Here is a 19777-nt window from a genome sequence, read left to right as displayed (position 1 = left end):
AATGGCAAAGAGACAAAAGAAAAAAAACAAAAAAAGAAGAGAAAAAACAGACAATTAGGATTTTGTTTCAAAAACGAGAAAAAGAAGGGGAAAAAGGGTAGGGAATAGGACAAAAACCGTAAAACGCCCCCGAAATTCTTTTCGACAACAAAAAAGGGAAAGAAAGATCCGATCCTAAAATACACGGATTTCTGCAGTTCCAGTGCCCGAAGGAGGGATCATCTTTTGGCTTTTTCTCCAGACACTTAGTAGTGTAAAATAGTAGTGTAATAGCATTGCATCATTATGACCATTGCTTCAGTTTCTTGAGAGGAAGTGAAGTGATAAAAAACGCATATATAATCTCAGCGGGAGAAGATTGAAGGAGATGAAGAAGGGTAAAAGTGTGGGAGTAGTAGGCGGCCCTAGTGACGGATATGAACGAGATGACTATCCAGACTACGATGATGATGACGATGATGAGCTGAGTGTGATGAGACCAAGAAGGTCTTCCACTGATGCTAGGCCTATAGTCCGAACCCCCAGTCGCGGCGGCTCTTCCAAATACGATTTTGTTAAGGTCCTCTTTTAATACTGGTACCCTTTTGCTTGGATTGTTAATCCACTGATATGATCAAGAAACAGGGGCCCTTGAAATTAAAGTAAATTAAAGAAACAGGGCCCCTTTTATTCATTCGAGAAAACCAACAAAAACAAAGAGGATATTCCGTCTTTCTAAAAATTGGTGTTTCTTTGTCTTTTTTATTATTATTGCAGGTGAAGGTTTGGTTGGGTGATAATGCCGATCACTATTACGTTCTCTCCAGATTCTTGCTTAGCAGAATGCTCACTGTCACAAAGGTCCAAACTTCTCCACTTCTCCTTTCTTGTGAAAATTTTCATTCTTTTGCTTTTATATCTTTTGGGGATTTTGGTTTTTCGTCAATCACCGTTTGATGTTATAAAGCAACAATGCCTGAGAGAATGTTAACAGACTTCTTTGGGAAAGATTGGTGCTTTGAAGTTTATCGGTTTTCTTGACAACCTTAGTGTGGATCATATCATGAAGAAAACTTTTTTTTCTCCCCTTTATTTTCCCTTTTCGGGTTAGACTGGTGCTCTTATGTTATGTTGTGTAATTACGTTGTAGATTGACTACTACCCTTAATTTGTTAAAGTCTTTTTTCTGGCTTTTGCAGATGAACTTTTTGTTTATTCTTATGTTTCTCAAATTCTTACTTCTGAGTTTAACCTAAGTGGAGTTAAATTCAGATTGAATAAAATTAATAGAAGTTTTATACTGATGGCTCTATGGCTTTGCTTGCAGATTCCCAATCATGTGGCAATCAAAATTGCTCTTGAGCTTAAAAAGCTTCTCATAGACAATAGCCTTTTGGATGTGTATGTTTTTATCTCTTTCTCATTTTCCATTTTTGCTTCTGTTGTTTCTCTGCCATCTCAAGACCATTTCATCCAAGTTTTCGTTCTCCAGCTCCCAATCGGACCTGGAAGCAAATTTGTTCAAGGTATATTCTCTCTTTTTTCCTGTTTGCATGTGTGTGTGTGTGTGTGTGTGTGTGTGTTGTAATTGTACCATGGTTACAGTCCACTCAAGGATGATAGTATTGTGTTTACTTTTTCATTGTTTGGACATGCTTGGTCCAGGCATATCTTTTTAAGAACGAGAATGCTTGACTATCCTAGACTGGACTTTAAGAAGACTTAAATGCACTATGCTTTTGTCATTCCTTGACCCCTTGGATCAACTTCTCTGTCTGTATAATGTAAAGTTAGATGTGTATTTGTAACACTTCTGAAGATCAACCATTCATGGGAGCTTGTCTTTATTTGTTCCATCTCTCTTGCGTCACTTATGATATTTTGAGGCTTTTCTCTTGCTAAAACATGAAACTTATTTTGAACTCTCTTTACAGCTTATGAAGCGACGTGGTTATGGAGCAGAGTATATTAACCGCTATAAGATGATGACGAGGTTGGTGCTCTTTCTTCCGTTCCTCTATTTAGTTATTCTTCCTTTCTTTGTTTCTGTAATATAGAAATCAGTTATCGAATGTTTTGGGAGGATCTAGTTTTTTCTAATAGTTTTCTTAAGGTGAACGTAAAATCCTTTTCATTGTTCAGCACGATATAGCACATCTTGGTGTATATATTTATTTTCGACTTTTTAACGTCACTGAATAGTGACTTCTCATTGTATATGACAAGACGCTATTGCAGAGAGTCAAACTGTGCTCACTCTAATAGAAAAGTTGCTACACTCTTGTTATTAAGACTCGAAACAATTTCATTTCAACTTGAAACTAGATGATTTATTTTCAACAAAATAAAATATCTTACCTAGTTTTGAAACACTGCGGTCATCTCTCTCTCTCTCCCACTCTCTCTCCCTCTCTCACTCTCTCCCGCTCTCTCTCTCTCTCCCTCTCCCTCTCCCTCTCCCTCTCCCTCTCCCACACACACATGCAAGCAAAATTTTCATTTGGGGTTAGTATTTCAAATAATATTACCTTACTCACTGAAATTTGTGAGGGAGAAAGAGCTGAGTGCATAAAATTTTTCTCATTTATTTCTTGTCCACGTCACAGAGACAATGAGAGTAAGTAGAGAGAAAAGACTTCACCTATGAAAGTCAAATAAAAAGTTAAAATTGTATGACTGAGGAATTGTTACTAATGCTGTTTCACTTTTTGGCCTCTCTGACTTGTTAGATTTCACCATCAGAGGGTTCCTCTTGTTATTCTTGTATGTGGTACGGCATCTGTTGGGAAGTCTACTATTGCTACTCAACTCGCACAAAGACTAAACCTGCCAAATGTGTTACAGGTAATCAAACATTTTCCATCAGTGAACTATTAACTTTTGTTTCAGATTTATGCTCATTCCTTTATTTTCTGATGTTTCAGACCGACATGGTTTATGAGTTACTACGCACGTCAACAGAGTATGTTACGTTCTTGAACCTTGATTTTGTTAAATATCTGACGTTCAGATTAATTTAGTTCGCAATAGATGATTCACATTGTTAAACAACCTGTTGCATGTTGGTTTTCCATTATCTGTAACAGCATTTACAATTTTCAGTAGATTTGATTTCAGTTCAAGAATGCATGTAATTCAGTGAGCAACATGTGAAAGTTTTTTCAGAATTTCTACATAGTTTTTTGAAAATTATGGAGCAGCTTGGGCCATGATTAAATCTGAGATAACTAGGCATATGGCTGTTGTTTTTTCACTGCTGTTGAAGCATTCTGTTGAGGAGCTATTTTAGCACCATGCGTAATCGCTATGATCTGAATACTAGATAACCTTCAGCATTTTGGATCTTTTGTCTAATTACAAAATGCATTAACCTAAACTTGTCTTTTTGGCTCAGATTCCTTACTTTACAAATAGATGCATGCCCTTTTTCTCACTGAGTGACTATTTTTTTAGCATTCCATCTCCTTAACTTTGCCACTCTATGAGATCTAATTATTTGTGGTTCCTCTTAATGTCATTGAATTACTTGTGCAAATTTGACATTGTCTCAGTGCACCATTGGCATCTTCCCATGTTTGGGCACGAGATTTCAGCTCCTCCGAGGAACTTATAACTGAGTTTTGTAGAGAGTGCAGAGTAGTTCAGAAAGGTAACTCGACAAGTACCTGCATAATTTACTATTTTAAAATAAAATGACCCATTTGATCTTATCAGCGTTGCCATGTAGGTTTGGCTGGTGACTTGAGGAAAGCAATGAAAGATGGTAAACCAATTATTATTGAGGTAATTGTTCCATGCTGAAACTAAATTATGTCTTTTATGCTTTAACATTGCCAGTTCCTATGTGTTTCCTTGGGATTTTTTTAGATTTACCCTCTTTTTAGGTTATTTGGAAACAAAGTTCTATTTTACACTTTGATGTTCAATGTGAAAATCAGCAAGTGTATGATGTATTAATGGATGCACATTATCTAAATCTATTACAAGACAGAATGAATTGCCTTAGACAGATGAATGTAGGCATCTTAGCTGAGCTGAGATACTTGTTTGGCCTTTCAGAAATCCTTTTGGCTTCAGAATTTGGCATGGAAGAGAAGTTGAAGGATCTTATGGCTGCCAATTTGAGAAGGAATTTTTTCCAAGGTTTAGGTGGGACCTGGGAGTAATCAACCCTAAGCTATTACAAGAAGGATGCCACTGCATTTCCTTTTACCCCCTTTATCAGCACAGCAGTGTTCATCACTAAATCAAGTTGTAACAATTAAAAAGTACAAGTTTCACTTCAGCCTCAACTTCATGAGGCAATTGGTGTAATTCATTGAAGATTTTTGAATTGGTGATTTGGCAGAACTATTGGAGAAAATTTTGATTGAGGAAATAGCATGCTGCAGCGACGGGTGAAAAAGAGTAGAAAACTTGTTTTGGTTACTTTAGCATCATGTTGTACAGTAATGCTGGCTGTGTCATTTTCTTGTAATAAGTTAGGAGAACAGCATGAAAAGTGGTTGTGCTAAGTTTTGATATGCTGTCGATTAATCTGTTGGGAAAATCATTAAATGTTTGGTTTGTATTTTCTTGCACGTGGTTTAGCTAACATTCAATGTTTGTAAAAACGCAGGGAATGCATTTGGATCCTAGCATATACCTCATGGATGATGACAATAAGTTGTTAAATCAGATGCCAACAAAAGATGAAGAGTCAAAGCCTTCGAAGGGAGACTGCAAAGATGGAATAAAAACTGTCAGCAATTCTACAGTATCACAAGACAGTCAGGAAGAAAATAAGTACTCCTGTCCTGAGAATGTAACCTTGGGGGAAGAAACGTCTGCTGATCAGCTGATTAAAGTTTCAGGACTTATCAAAGCTTTGGATATTCTTGGAATTAATCCTGAGAAGAAAGGTTATTCTTTGTTGCTGTTTGGAACGTATTTATCACTTTATTTCCCCCATAGAATTTGAGCATCTCCTTTTCTCTTTATGCAGTTGAGACCATTAAGGATCCGGCAGATGATAGAAAAGAAAAATCTGGTCCACGGCCAATTATCATTCCAATAGTCCTAAAGATGGCTGACTTTGATCACAAGGTGTGGAAAATTTCCTTCTTATTTTTGCATGTTCCATGATGAGAAATTAATTTATTGAAGGAAAAGATTTGATTGTCCTAAAACTTTGGATTTTTGGAGTAATAAAACATGTTGGACAAGCTTCCTTTTATTCTTCACCTGTTGTACTGTTTTGCAATATCTTCTATTTGTTTAAAAAAGTATGTACTGAAAATATTTCAAGTTCTTGAGAGGTGTGATTGTGTTATAGTAATTTTTTCCCTCTCTAGTACTACTGTATCAAGTACTGACGAAGATTTTTTTCCTTTTTACTAGGCCTTACTGGAGGAGTGGATATGCACTCGGACAAGTAATGGGAAATGCCAAATTCAGGTTTCAAATTCGTACCAACCCTTCTCAGCTAAGAAGAGTTATTTTATACATATGCTATATTATTAACTCTCTAGATTTCCTTCTGTTGACCTGGATTTCCTTTTGGCCATGCCAGTCTACAGTGACTTTTTTTTTTTCTTTTTTTTGGGGCGACTGACTTTCATTTTATACCTAATCCAGGATAAAGATAAGCTGATTAGCAACTTGAAAACAATTCAGGACTATCTATGTTCATTTAAGTCATTGGTGAGCTCATTCCCTTTCTGTCTTGTTTGGTTTTCATATCCATCTGTTTGGATGTAAAACAAATTACCTGTTGTCATGCAGCAGTAAGAATGGTACAGAATGGTGTATTTGTTCTGCAATTTGCTCATGTATTCACAAAAAAGAATGTGCATGTTTGTTGATTTCTACTAGTTTCTCGATGTCTTGTAATCCAACTATGATAATATTCATATTCTTTCTCATCTCTGTCCACCCTTCTCCCTCCTCGTTATCAGGGTTTGACAGTTGTCAACATATCAGCAACAACATTTCCGCAAACACTTGATTGGCTGCACAATTATCTTCTTCAGGTTTGTAGTTTAATCAATAATACCAATCTTTTTTTGCATGTTTTAAGCAGATAATACGTGTTGTTTCATTCACTGGTTAATTTCAATAGCTTTTGAAGCTATATTGGTGGGTTCTGTTGGATGATACTAGAGCTATATCAAAGACCAAAAGGTCATTGGCTTTTTAAGTACTTTTCAGAAGCTGGAAGATAGAATCTTATGCCGCCATGATTTTCCATCCCTCTTATAAATTCAAGCCAGAAACCGAACTTTACTGCATATTTGTAGTGAAAATCTGTTTAGCTTCAAATTGTTGCTTCTTTGGATGGTTGTTTGGGAGTGCGACAGTGGCCAAGTGGGCATCATTATCCCTTGATTTTTTTTTCATCCCCTCCGAAACCTTAGTGCTCTTTGAAGAACACGAGTATTATTTTTCTGGTGGATCCACTGCATCTCTTCCATTGTTGTTGAGCATTTTCCGTTGCTTTAGGCTATACTGTTAACTTTTGGAAGTTCTCTTATTGCATGACTGACTATTCATCTTGTACAATCCTAAATGTGGTAGAAACATCCGACGGAGATATAGAGAAAAAATCACACAAACAGTATCCATAGTGATCATTTTGCTTGTGATTAATTTATTCTGAATATATTCCTTTCCTTTTTCTGCTTTGAACAGTGCATTGAGCAAGGCATATCTACGAGTAGCAGTGGAGAGGCTTCTGGAAATTAAACTGTAAAGTTCGAGCATGACCAAATAACAAATGGTATGCTTTGATATCTCTAATATATATATATATTTTACATTGTTTATTGGACAAGTTACACACACACACACACACACACAGAGGCTTGTGAACTTTGATGATAATTGAAGGCAATTTTTCTGACTGCGCATCTGACTGTGGTTGAGTTGAGCAGTCTTATTTTGAATGGGCTCTGTTAAGGCAATTTCTGTAACTTTGCATTCATTTATTTCGGGCACGTGAACTGAATTTATCTAATGTTGCAGTTTTTCCCTATTATCTTGCAACATGGCTTGTGCTTGTTGGTTTGTATAACCCTTTATTTCTGTTCCTAAGACAAAGTTTTTTAAATTTCCATTCATGACAAGTTCATAATTTCATCGGACATTTAAGGAAAAGTGTGATCTTTGTGTTATCAGGGACTTTTATGCACAAATGCTGGTCAAGACTGAACCCGTGAACAAAGCTGCTCAAAAGCATGGAGATCTATCTGCCGAGAGATATTGAGGATTCAAATGGATAAATTGAAAAATTCTTCTGTTTAATTTGTAAATCATGGGAAGTATTTGTATGCTGCCCCAAAAATTTTGCTGTAATTGAAGATTTGTAATAGAATGGATCATCCAAACTCCATATATGACCATTGATCCATGTCCATAATAATAGTTCTTTCCAACTTTTCTTGGCTTGTTTTTCTCTCCTAAGCTTATTGCCGTCGAAACAGTGACTTCATGAATCACTTTTGCTGCTTAATCAACATAATTTAGCGAATGGATGTAGCTTTCCAAACTTGAAACACTTGGTCCTCTTCTTTCTTAATTTTTGGTGAATTATATCACAATTCCCAGGAAGTACATTCTTGGGGGTGGATTCTAGTCAATTTGATCTCTTATTCACACAGAATCGGATCCATATTTTCCCTTTATGGGAACAACTTGCTTTTATAAATTATGTAGTCGTGCTTCGAAAGGTATTAGGAATTTCTCAAGGGTTTCACGGAATATCCGATCAGATGACAGCTAAAGAGAAACAAAATCCTCAAATCTCATCATCCCACAGATCTTGAATGGTCCTATAGGGGCTGGTTGTTTCATTGGTGAAAAAATCCCCCCTCATGATCTTCCATTCTTCCATCTTCTGAATTTTGAGAGTATCAGAGTCGTCCAATGCCAAATGAAGGGCTCCTATGTTCTCCTTCATTCTCCTCTGATTGAAGCTCTTCACGATTACACTAGATCCTTTTGACATGCCCCATGCTAAAGCAACCTGTCAATTGTCAAATACAAGCGAACGATCCCTTTTAATTTTGATCATCATTCTCCAAAGTCAACTTGAGAAAGAAAAAAAATCCCCGAAATCTAGCGCTCGCTTAAAGAAGGGCCAAGGGTCACCTGAGCTGGTGTTGCTTTGTGTTTTAGGGCAACAGATTTTAGGATGGGATGATCCACCACGGCCGTTGATCCCCAGCAATTTCCAGGTGCCCCAAGAGGGGAATATGCACTGACATGGATGTTGTGTTTCCTGCAAACCTCCCTTAGCTTTCTTTGCCTCCACATCGGATGCATCTCCACCTGTTCTCCCGACAACAAAAAATCAATAATAATGCATTAGATATTCGATTGTCGATTCTTTGGGTTATAAAAGTACTTGCATTCTTCAGTTCCTGTTTTCATATCCCCATGCATGCACAAAAATTGTAGAAGCCCAGCTCGAGTGGTAGAAGCAAATACCTGATTGACAGCAGGAGGCACAGTGGCAAAATCCAAAAGTTGCTGAACCTTCCTGCTGGAGAAATTGCTGACCCCTATACACCTACACAAACCCATTGCTAGGCATTTCTCCATTCCCAACCAAGTGCTCTGCAGGTCTAGTATATCGAAATCCTCTTCGCCGGGAACTGGATTAAGAACTCCAGGCTTCAACTTCACCGGCCAATGGACCAAGTATAGGTCCACATATTCCAACCCGAGCTTCCTGAATTAATGCAGATTAAAATTGACGTCAGTACCACTCGCAAAATTGGAGCAATTCTAAGCTAGTCTGGCCTTTGTCGTAGTCCTAGCTAGTCCAATTTAGTTGCAACCATGAAATAACGCGATGCTGTAGCAGATTTGCATTGTTGCATGCGTCAGTTGTCGTATAATCACATACAGCCGAAGCCAGCTTCAACTATAACTATATTGTAGGAGTAACCCACAAAATCCCGGTCTTTTGATGTGAAGACTAGTATGGATTTCTGACAAACTTAGCACTTATGAGTGCTCGTTGTGCATGACCGCCATGCATGAGTTGATTGAGAATAGAAGGAAATAATGAGTCCATGAATAACAGTTACTTACTGGAGAGTTTCCTCAAGTGCAGAGACGGGATCATGGTGATCACTGCTCCATAGTTTAGATGTAACAAAGACGTCTTCTCTCTGAATCATCCCATCAGAAATTGCACTCCTCAATGCATTTCCTAAAGCAGGCTCCGAGCCATATATCTTAGCAGTATCAAAGTGCCTGTACCCCATCTGCGTGCCAGTAGAAGAGCATGTTTCAGTCATCAAAAAAACACTGAGATATCAATCAAGTGCTAATTCTTTCAGTAACTTCTACATCCAATACATGAAATCAAGGTTAGTTTTGATGATAGTGCAGGATTGCACAATAAATAAAACTGCATCAGAGATAATCGAAATTTGTACCTGGAGTGCCATTCGGACCGCTTGTTGAGTAGTCTCTGAATCATTTTCAGAGGAATAAGTGCCCAAACCAACCACTGGCATCCATACGCCATTATTCAATCTCACCTGCCTCATGTAAATGTTTCTCATTTTTTCTTTTTGCTTTGCCCTCTCAGTTGGTTTTCTCCTCTCCACTGATCACTTCCAGTACTAGTACAATGCATGAAGTTGCTTTGACTTCCCAGAGGTTTATATAGACGGCAGTCATGCATAAAAGTCAAACCTTGATGACGTAGTATTTCTTTATACAATTAAGACACCGAAGCAAGTAGCATTTGTAAAAATTAGACTGTAATCTTACAAAGAAATGATAATTAATGACCCGAGGGAGTACATGGTAAAACTATATCAAGGTGGAGGCTGGAAAGATCCATTACAAAGTATCAACCCCGTTCCAAACTATTCTTTCATTAAACGAAGAAGAGCTGTCCCCTAAATCTTGTTAAACATGCACTACCAATACAGCATGTATACATGGGTTCAAGTTATGGAAAGAATTTATGTCAGGTCCGGAGAAACTACTAGCCATGCATGGCAAATAGGAGTTGGGATCCTCTATGCCACTATTCGGTGTCAAATCTAGTACCAATCACACTTATCACGTGATGGTAGAAAAAATTTAAATAAATAGCACATGATAAATTAAATAAACAGGACACTTGGCATAAATATAGAAGTGGCATTGAATTGTCACTGGAAAAGTGGCACTGAGGATCCCGTGTGGGCAAATAGTTGCCCCAAAATCATTCGATATGTTTTTCCATCATACATAATTACAATAATGTAATCCAACTCTCAATTCTAATTTAACTAATAGGACATTAGACAAGCAACAATAAAGTTTTACGTTCACTTTTCAACCTTCCATATTTGTTTGGATTGCATTTTTCTAAATTTTTTGTAGAAAAATTAATGTAACGATTTGATATATCTGAGGTAAAAAAGTGATTTGAAAAATATGTTCACGAAAAATATAACAGAAAAATTGCAATCCAAACGCATACAGTCCAACATGTGTAAATCAAGTTAACAAGCCATTTTCAAGAAATGAATACCACCTAGCTATATGCATCATTTATGGAGTTGGGAACTATGAAGTAGTCATGAGATGGTCGAATTTTCATTTTTACCACGTATAGAATAATTTAGACTGTAGGCATCAATGGCCGACTAATTGCCTACCACCACCTCCCACCAGATTTTTCATCAGTTGTTGCCAGGCCCATCATATGCGGAGGAGGAAACCCACTGCAGGCATGATGACCAGGTGGCCTTGCTTCAACAAAATCCTTCTTTAATTACTAATGCTCTAAGCTAGAATCCTTCCTATTTTATTATGCATTGTCAACGTCTCAAGTCCAAGTGTCCAAACTACCCAATAAGTTTGTGTTATGTAATTACGTTGCAGAACTGGAGGGTGGGTGCTGTGGCGACACATAGAAGCCTAATAAAGTCAAATAGTTGACTTCCAGCTTCGGGGAAGATCAGGGGAAAGCCGTCATTGTCAGAGAAACACTAATTAGTAGAATGGACCACACAGATCGATCATCAAAGTCAATGCTACGTGCTCAAGTTCTAAAAGACAATCAAAACCTTGGAAAAGAAATTGCAAAATCAATTCTGATATCAACCGAGGCCTTCTTCTTCTTCCCATTTTTTTTTTTTCCTTTTCGGCTTAATTGGTTAAACATTTTTGTAACTGCATGTTAAATTTGCGAAGGAAACTGGATATTAAGTCGCAATTTGGGGCAACTCATGAATAGAACATAGACCATGATGATCATGAATATGCGAACTTGTAAGGAAAGACATATTGGTGCTTTAACTAATATTCCTTAAAATTTCGAAACCTGAATAGTATATACGTTCAACAGAAAGCCGGTAACAGACACCATAATCGGTTGACAAACGAAAGTCCTAGTTGACTTTGCTCTAAAAGTCAAAGAAATCGTTAGGAAGTCCCCATCTGTATTATCCAAGCATTGTATAGGGTCTCCTCTCCTCCTGCATCATCAGCCATCACGGATTCAGATGTTTTCAACTCATTCCCAAGTAGATACGTTAATGAATGTTGTCAGATCAGCTAATACAAGTCAACACTTAAATTATTAGCACTATCTAGTCCAGTAGCATCTTTTTCCCCCAAGAGGTCAAGGGCGAAATATTCACACAAAAAAAAAAAGAGTAAAATTGGCTAAATTAGTTAAAGCCACTCTCCCCAAAGCAATATTTCAAGGCTATGATGTGGTAAAAAAACAAAAAATAAATGAAACTATTGATCCTCTATAGACACGTGTCAAGGACAAGAGACTCTGTTCGGACTCTACCTCAAGCCCGAACTAAGCGGAGGTAGCTGTCACAGTTGAGAACGGTCAAGTCTTCGGAATAAGACCAGAATCAGAGTTTAAAAAGGATTATGTCTGTAGTAATCTAGTAGGACTCATAAATGGGATAACTACTAGGACTGAACGGATAACTTTGAACTCCTTCATCGCTATTCAGGGGAGGCTTTATAAATAGTGGGCGAACGGATCAAAAAGAGGTATTAAAAAAGAATACAATACATTTATTCTCCACTATTCTATTGTTCTCAGACTGACTTGAGCGTCGAAATCACAACGGGGAGATAGTCTCGCTGTCCGGCTCATTGCAAGTCTTAAGCGTCGGAGTCACAACGGAAAGATAATCCTGCTGTCCGACTCATTGCAAATCAATTCGATTACTCCTGTTCGGATCGTACTCTCGACAGATTCCCCAGCATCCCTTTGCCTTTTTAACCGAGTAAATTAGACAAAAGTACCCCAATTCTTATTAATTTAGTGGCCATTTCATTCGAAGTTGTATTACCACCTCATGCTAAATGGAAATTAATATGTTCAAGCCCATTATGTACCAGTAAATGGAAAAACTATTACCACTCGAGCTTGTACCGGTAAAAAGTTTGAACAAGAAAGTTATTTGCAATATTCAGGTCATTCCAATACATCTCATCTTAAAACATGAAAACAAGACCGTCAATATTCCTGCATATAGGAGGAGATTGTAAACTGCCAAATTTTGAGTTGGCTCTAATTCTGGGATATAACCGGGCGAGTGTTTATGTGTGTGAGAGATTGAATATGGTGAATCTTCCAAATGGGAAATTAGAAAAGCAGTAAGCAAATGAAAAGAGCAAGAGGTGTGGAGCAGTCGTGCTGAAGAGACGCATTTGATTTTGGGCGGCGTTGAGGCGATAATGCGTTTAACTTCTGGGAGACTGGGAGGGATTCAAACGATCTTGTCATGTGATTTCAAGATTTTCGCACGTTCTTTGCAATCCTTTTATATTTTCACCACATCACAACCCCACCCCACCCCAACCGCCTTCTTCATTGATCTTTCCTCTGCATTTCCCTGTACAGCTACTTATTTAAATTTTTACGCTAATACAGCTGTGCTTCCGTCTTCATGATCTCCGAGCTGTTGAATCTTAGTTCTCACATTCATGTCATTATTGACCTTCGGGTAGCAAATATATATATATATATATTTTTTCTTTTTTCTTTTTTTTTCGTCAAACTTCCAGTTGGACCCAGCAAACACTGGAATCCTAGCATTAAAGAAAGAATTACTGTCTATGTGACTAAAGGGAACTCGATAAGATAAGATAAATCCTACGACCCTAACTTACAGTAAAGATATCTCAATACTGTTAGAGAAAATAGATGTACATAACCTGCCATCGGATCAACAAAGCTATCCCCAAACTATAACCTGCCATGATCAGAAAGTAAAAAATTTAACGAACTAATGAGGTCGGAATACCATAACATATAGTAGGAAATTGATAACTACATCTTGATACGCATGACAATGACTGGTTTAGCCAAATACATTCTGCTGAACCATAATTAACTATCGTGTATACATTGCATCAGTTCTCGATGATATATATTGTAGGTGGAGAACTAAGAATGATATTGACATATTCCATTTCGATCCGAAGGGCTTGCATTTTGGGTAAACTAGACTATTTACATGAATTAACATGATTAATCTCAAAAATACCACTTTGGTCTTAATCCCTCTTCCTTCTCTGTCAATTCCCTGAATTCATACCATCCTGCTCCAGCTTTGCCTACCGGAATTGGAGAACGAACAAAAATCTCAACTGGTTTAGGCACGTGGACTGCCAATACTAACTGCTCACCAATTTTCTCTACGACTTTGTCAGCTGTACTGAGTGACTTATTAAATGGTTCAACTGATATCCATCCCAGCCCTGATATAGCCACATCACAGGCAGGCCTGCAAACAGAGGGGGAATGGGAGATGCAGAGGAGGAGACCCAAGGCATTAGGTTGGTCCAGATTTATGGAAGGACGTTCTAAAAAGATTTATCACATTATTTCAGCATAATAACCCCTACCGGTTAACATCTTCATGTTCTATTTGCAATTCGCGTCTTGTTTCAAGTCCCATCCAGTCGTTTGCCTTCTGTTTTCCGGATGGAGGTATCAGCAAACCTCCAACCTCTTTCTGTAATGAGAGAACGAGAGCCATCATAAAGAAGGAAATTTACACATAAATCAGAATTCAATGCCAATGTGGCCACAGTGGGCAAAAGATGATTTTGTAATGCTATCTCTACAAGTACAGATAGAGAGCACATAGACGAGTTTGACAAGACAGAAAAAGAAAGGACAAGTCATGAATCTAAGTACATCTCATTTTAAACTTGAAAATTATTTACCTATTATCAAGAATGAAAGAAGACAACATTTTACTGAACAAATCTCATTGAAAATTATTCAGCTCTTGTTCATGGAAGACCATGTATGCAAGGAATATGTTCTCATGCAAATGAAACCATGTATCACACCATATTATGAAAGACTTGCGAAACAGGAAATTCAATTACCCTATAGAATTCATCAGCTTCTTCGGTAGCAACAATATGAAGCTTCAGTGCTTTGGGTCCATAAAATGTCAAACATGTTTCAGGCAGAACCTGAAAAGGAGAAGAATGATGGCAATTTTAACTGCAAGCAACCACAGCAGGCCAATTAAAGCACAAACATGAGATGAGCGATGGAAGACCTTAATAACATCAATCCTCACAAGTCCTCCCCAAAATATTGAGAAACCATTCAAATCATTTGATCCAACTGGATTAGAGATCGACTTGAGTTACAGCATATGTGGAATTAGAAAAGGCAAATAAGTTAGCATATGTGAAATATGTTGGGAGTGATATCTCAAAGAAGATGGTAGAAAGAGAACTTACAGGGAGAGTCTGACCTCTAAGTTGACTTTGGGGAGCAAGAGAAGGAAGATCTTCTGCATGAACAACAGCAGCTTGCCTGTGGTGAAGATGGACACCAGGTGTGTCATACAATTTCTGGAATACAGAGGAAGATACTTTAGTAATCTGGGAAGAGTGAATCAAGCATAAAAATCACAATTTGTTCTTGTTGACTTGGAGACTACGAAGATACACCTCTTAGACGAATGCTTCCAAACCTTCTAGAACCCCTCCCTCCCTCCCTCCCCCTCCCCCCCCCCCCCCCCCCCCCCCCCAAAAAAAAAAACCCCCAAAGAGAAAAAAAGGGGGAAAAAATACACCCAAAAAAAAAGAAGGAAAAGGAGAACAAGTCAGCAACAAAATGAGGGTCTTTGTATATATTAACTATAGTAGCTCAGTTCTCCATATATGTAGATTTGGAGTGGACATATTGATTACTCAATCTACATGAGGTAGCAATACACCACAACAAGGGTATGTAGGATACAAGAAAAATAAGATGGGAAGGACAGATTTCGATATCCTCAAAGGAGATGTCCTTACCCCTCCACCTAGGAAAGCATCAATCTGAATGGGACCCAAAGTGGTCCCAGGGACAGCAGATTGAATTGGTTTATATTTTCTCGCAGCTGCAGCAACTGGGTCCTTATATGACAGCATTCCTGTATTTGTAGCAACATTAAGCATCAAATGTCACAAAAAGCAAGAGAAATATAAAGCAAAAGGGAATAAGCTTCAAAAAACAAGTTGAAGACAGTAGGGATGAAACATTGGTAAGAAGTTTGGAAACTTCTTTCACATCAGCAATGAAGCAAAGTAGCATATAATAGCAAGTTAAATTTTTATTGTCCTACTTACTCCCTTTCACAGACTTTCTCTATGAAAATGGAAAAGGTTCAACCCCCAATTAGAAGAATATCAGTGCAAAATTCTTTCTCACTCAGGCTTATATGACAGAGATGTAAAACACAAAAGTGATATGCATAAGACATAAAGGAGGACTCAAACGTGTTTTGGTGAACATTGTGTGCAAAAGAAAATCTAACAACTAATCCATGCAATAGTAACCATAACTTACTTAATAGAGCATTTATGAATGCAGATTTTCCAACATTGGCTGAACCCTGCAAGATCAGCAGACAGACTTGATTTCCAATTTGTGATCCTAACACTTACAGTGAGCAGTATAAAACCATAATCAGCATCTAAGAATTTTTTTTTAAAATCAAGCTAATCGTTGTGGAAGCTATAGCCTCTACATCTTATTAAATCATCACAAAAAGAAAAAAAAAAAAAGATATTGCTTTGGTACATGATAGAAAACGAAAAAAAATGTAATAACTTGTTCCTTGGTGCATGATTTTGAAGAAATATACCTCATTTTGCCGGTTCAAATGATTGATGGAAAACTTTCTTTCAGCATGGTTAAGAATCTTAATAAGAGTTTATATAGAGTTCAGTAGCAGGCATGGTATACCTAAGCTGGAGTTTACGAGGGGTACCATTCCCAGAGAAAAGACAGCTTTTTTTTTTCCTCCCCCGTAAAGGAACATGATCTCTGACAACTGAGGTATGGAATGTATGCATTCCTAGTAGCACAAAGCATGTTGTGGAACAAAGATTGCCAAAATTGCAGTCCCTCTCTTCATCACTTATTAATGAAGATTAGACAGTCATGTTGCTGATACATGGTTAGGTAACAAAGGTTGTCAAAGGTGATATTTAATGGGGGATATATGAGTACTCAGACCTTTCAACTTTCAGATGCCGTATTACACATCACAGTCACCTCAACGTGACTTTTTAATCGTCTTATTACGAAACAATAACCAGTGCACTATCTGTGAAAGTGTAAACAAAAGTAAAATACTGATCAACATTGCAGTGAATCTACCAACATTTTGATCCATAGACACGAAAGTATCATAGAATAATAACTTGAACATCAATTCCACGAAATAAAATTTCTACTTGCACCCTAGAGACTATAAAAACCACCAAAGAGCAAAAACTGAAAGTTAACCATTAATCAATCTTCAGTATACAGCAAAATTTCCAACTCATAGGACTTACTAACCAGAATATACACATCCCGTCCCTGCAAGTAACAATTAAATGCAAAAATATTAGTGAAATAGGCAAAGAAAGCAGCTTAATAAAGGAAGTAAGAATAAAAATTTGACATTTCTGAAACAGCTATTCTAATTCCATAGTTGGCACAGGGTGAATCCTGGAGTCAGATAGCCTTTGTCAAAATCAACAAAAAACCATAGGAAAAATGTAAGCAAACCAAAATAAAGCACCTTATAGGAGATGCAACTAACCTTTTTCTCCTTCTGAATTTCTGAGACCACTCCAGCAATTCCAACCAAAGACTTTGAACTTGTTAAATGAACACTCAGAACACTGAAAGACACCAATAACCCCTTCAATTAAATGTCTTCAGCACTTATCAACAGCATAAATCAATCCAACATATATTTGAAAAAGCAGGGGAAAGGACAATTAGATCTTTCAAATTACTGATTACATGATATCCTCAATCTATTTTTCACCAAATTCAAATTGGTTATGCGTAAACTGTAGGTGTAATAGGTCCATATGTACTTACAAAAATGACATGCTAAATTTGATTTACATGTGACAGCTGGATTACATTGAAAAGAACACCAGTAAGCTGTCCACTTATTGCTACTTTTCAGTTGAAATTGATCATTGGTGTCAGATAAATCTTGAAGAAAGTACTAATCATCAGAATTTGCAGATCCTGTAAAAAGCATGTCTAGAAACTTGATAGCTTACTTAAGTTTCTTCTTCACTGTGGCCTCCACAACCCAATCACCAACACAATTGAGATCTGTGCCTTTTGGAAGAAGATCAACCTTGACCAAAACAGAAAAGTCTAAAAAGTTTATCCAACTAGATTTCTAACGAAAAACAACATCAGCAGTAGCAGCAATTGCATGGACTAAGAATTTCAAAGTACCTTAGTCACCACTAATATTATCGGATTTGCACCAGTAAGATCTCTGACACGTGCTACAAAACTGCCATTGAAATCTGCTATATCAACCTACAAATGATAGAGCAAATGATTCACAGAACAAGACATGAAAGGGAACAAAAGTGGCAGCTAAAGAAAGGGATAAATTCTTCCAATTGCCAATCATCAGTGTGATGAGTTATTAGCTCTTTTCCAATTTTAAAGGTATTTTTTTTCGGGTCAAATTTTGTTTCTATTGATGATGAAGTGCCACAAAACCATCAAGTTTGGGTCCATTGTTAGAGCCATTATCGTGATACAGAAAAAGTTCATCAGGTGAGACCTTTCATTTTCCTCAACTCCGACATACAGGTTACATCATATTCCACAAGCTTTACTGAGAAAAACCAAATTTAGAAGCAATGCTACCCATATCCGTTTATAAAAGAACTGAGAGAACACGATTGAACCATCCATGCTTCTCATGGATAAAATTTTCTCATGAAAAAAAAAAGTTTCTCATGATTCAGCCTGTTGTGTTGTGCCTAATCCTTAAGCTCATTACAGATATCCAGTGGTAAAAAGTTGAAATGGCTATTCTTTACACCCAAAAATCACGATGAAGGTTAATTAAAGTAAGTAATCTTCATAACACTATCTCAATGGATGCTTACCAACTTAATAATCAAAGCTTTCTCATTCCGCAAGTGAGAGAGCTTTTCCCGAAGCTCCTCAGCTGAGATAAACTGTTCCCCTCCAGAATAACCTCCATTGCCACCAACAGCTGTAATCATGTGGCCATGGGACAAAAGGCGGCACCTCCCACAAAGAACAGTTCTTAGTTGACGATGCTTCTTCTTCTGCAATCACACAGGAGTTCCAGTATTATTTTGCCCACCTAATCCCAATCTGGAAATACTCACTTTTCCCTTGCATTTTATTGTCTCACGTATAATCCTGAATATGGTAGTATTCAACTGCAATTTCATCGAATTCTACTAAAAATATGTTAGTCCTAAATAATACTACTAGATGTCAAATTTTTCCAGACGATGAATCAGTTCATATAAAAGGGAATGATTAAAAATTAATTGAATTATACCAACTCGTAAGTATCCGGGTCAACATAACCCGGAGCATCCGTTTCTGAGGTCTGCAGAGGAGCTCCGCAGCCATAGCAGCTGGGGAGCACCGAAGAAACCTTGGAAACCTTATCTTTATCCTTTTTCTTCTTCTTCTTCTTTTTGGATTCAGGGAGAAGCATGGTAGAAGCAGACAGAGACTGGTGGCGCTCAAGAAATCTCTCTCCTCGGGTGGGCGCAGCCGCTCCTGAACCATGGGGTTCCGGTTCCGTATCCGGGTAATTGTGCATTTGAGAGCTTGAGGGATTTGGTTCTTGGCGGCGAGTTTGGAATTGGGACTCCATTCCAAATTTGCAGATAGTAACGAAAAATGTGGGCTTGGGAGGCGGGAATTTTAAAAGGCTAGGATTGGGGTTTACGACCAAGTGGTGACGGAAAGGGAATAATGATGTAGAAAGAGGTGAGGAGGAAGAGGAGATTGGCAGCGGTTTAGGCGCCATCTGCAGTTGTTACCGTTGTCAAATTGCCAGAGAGAAAGTATAAATATATGAATGAAATTAAGATATAATGGAGTATAAATATTTGCACACGTTGTGTGTGTTTATATATATATAATTTTTTTTTTTTGGTTGGGGTGTGGGGGTTTGTCCTCGATTGGATTGGTAGTGTGAAAATTGAGATTGAAGTCCATAAATTAGACCAATCCTTATTTTCTACTTGAGTCCATAAAATTAGACCAATCCTTATGAGGAGGCCTGTAACAAGAGGAGGCCCCAATCCTTATGCAGATCAATAAGAGCAGGCCCCAATAAGAGGAGGCCCCAATCCTTATTTTCTACTTGAGTCCATAAATTAGACCAATCCTTATGAGCGAGTCAATTCATTTCTACTTGCCTTTACCATCGGATAAAACGAACAATGTTGATGATTATTCGAATTATCGTCCCCGCAACAGCAACTGGCTAATAGGTTTGTCCACTTCGTA

At 37.7% G+C, this 19777-nt stretch overlaps 3 protein-coding genes across 5 annotated transcripts; 1 reads left to right on the top strand and 2 right to left on the bottom strand.

Annotated features, from left to right (window-relative positions):
* Window positions 1–98: 98 nt before the first annotated feature.
* LOC113730193 (uncharacterized) lies at window positions 99–7403 on the top strand. Of its 2 annotated transcripts, XM_027254715.2 has the most exons (16): window positions 100–559; window positions 757–840; window positions 1307–1380; window positions 1472–1505; window positions 1914–1972; window positions 2709–2823; window positions 2904–2941; window positions 3531–3628; window positions 3707–3762; window positions 4598–4880; window positions 4964–5064; window positions 5359–5415; window positions 5596–5661; window positions 5916–5990; window positions 6649–6736; window positions 7135–7403. In XM_027254715.2, the coding sequence occupies exons 1-15, from the start codon at window positions 368–370 to the stop codon at window positions 6700–6702; spliced, it is 1386 nt and encodes a 461-aa protein (XP_027110516.1). In that variant the 5' UTR covers window positions 100–367; the 3' UTR covers window positions 6703–6736; window positions 7135–7403. The 2 variants fall into 2 exon arrangements, with proteins under 2 accessions (XP_027110517.1, XP_027110516.1); XM_027254716.2 differs by lacking the exon at window positions 5596–5661 and having other exon boundaries at window positions 99–559.
* An 89-nt stretch (window positions 7404–7492) lies between these two features.
* LOC113730194 (NADPH-dependent aldo-keto reductase, chloroplastic-like) lies at window positions 7493–9585 on the bottom strand. The gene is made up of 5 exons (XM_027254717.2): window positions 9405–9585; window positions 9055–9230; window positions 8446–8689; window positions 8107–8286; window positions 7493–7981 (listed from the first exon to the last, which is right to left on the bottom strand). The coding sequence occupies exons 1-5, from the start codon at window positions 9531–9533 to the stop codon at window positions 7754–7756; spliced, it is 957 nt and encodes a 318-aa protein (XP_027110518.1). The 5' UTR covers window positions 9534–9585; the 3' UTR covers window positions 7493–7753.
* A 3671-nt stretch (window positions 9586–13256) lies between these two features.
* LOC113730192 (putative nitric oxide synthase) lies at window positions 13257–19349 on the bottom strand. Of its 2 annotated transcripts, XM_027254714.2 has the most exons (13): window positions 18813–19349; window positions 18385–18570; window positions 17714–17800; window positions 17530–17609; window positions 17052–17133; window positions 16805–16825; window positions 15806–15851; window positions 15271–15389; window positions 14710–14823; window positions 14523–14606; window positions 14344–14433; window positions 13852–13961; window positions 13257–13730 (listed from the first exon to the last, which is right to left on the bottom strand). In XM_027254714.2, exons 1-13 carry the CDS (start codon window positions 19290–19292, stop codon window positions 13481–13483), a joined length of 1749 nt encoding a protein of 582 aa, XP_027110515.1. In that variant the 5' UTR covers window positions 19293–19349; the 3' UTR covers window positions 13257–13480. The 2 variants fall into 2 exon arrangements, with proteins under 2 accessions (XP_027110515.1, XP_071934276.1); XM_072078175.1 differs by lacking the exon at window positions 14523–14606.
* Between the last annotated feature and the right edge of the window lie 428 nt (window positions 19350–19777).

Source organism: Coffea arabica, chromosome 2e (genome assembly GCF_036785885.1).
Source record: "Coffea arabica cultivar ET-39 chromosome 2e, Coffea Arabica ET-39 HiFi, whole genome shotgun sequence".
Taxonomy (NCBI): Eukaryota; Viridiplantae; Streptophyta; class Magnoliopsida; order Gentianales; family Rubiaceae; genus Coffea; species Coffea arabica.
This window is presented reverse-complemented; position numbering and strand designations above follow the sequence as displayed.

Bases quoted from the DNA above. Each gene is read 5' to 3' on its own strand.
- LOC113730193 (XM_027254715.2), top strand. From the start codon at position 368: ATGAAGAAGGGTAAAAGTGTGGGAGTAGTAGGCGGCCCTAGTGACGGA. The intron at 1,381-1,471 runs GTATGTTTTTAT...TTCGTTCTCCAG, and splicing joins GACAATAGCCTTTTGGATGT to CTCCCAATCGGACCTGGAAG. The intron at 5,991-6,648 runs GTTTGTAGTTTA...TGCTTTGAACAG, and splicing joins TGCACAATTATCTTCTTCAG to TGCATTGAGCAAGGCATATC.
- LOC113730194 (XM_027254717.2), bottom strand. From the start codon at position 9,533: ATGAGAAACATTTACATGAGGCAGGTGAGATTGAATAATGGCGTATGG. The intron at 8,690-9,054 runs GTAAGTAACTGT...GCATTAATTCAG, and splicing joins GCACTTGAGGAAACTCTCCA to GAAGCTCGGGTTGGAATATG. The intron at 7,982-8,106 runs GTGACCCTTGGC...GACAATTGACAG, and splicing joins ACAAAGCAACACCAGCTCAG to GTTGCTTTAGCATGGGGCAT.
- LOC113730192 (XM_027254714.2), bottom strand. From the start codon at position 19,292: ATGGCGCCTAAACCGCTGCCAATCTCCTCTTCCTCCTCACCTCTTTCT. The intron at 17,801-18,384 runs GTAAGCATCCAT...TATCATTTGTAG, and splicing joins AAGCTTTGATTATTAAGTTG to GTTGATATAGCAGATTTCAA. The intron at 14,824-15,270 runs GTAAGGACATCT...TCTGTATTCCAG, and splicing joins ATGCTTTCCTAGGTGGAGGG to AAATTGTATGACACACCTGG.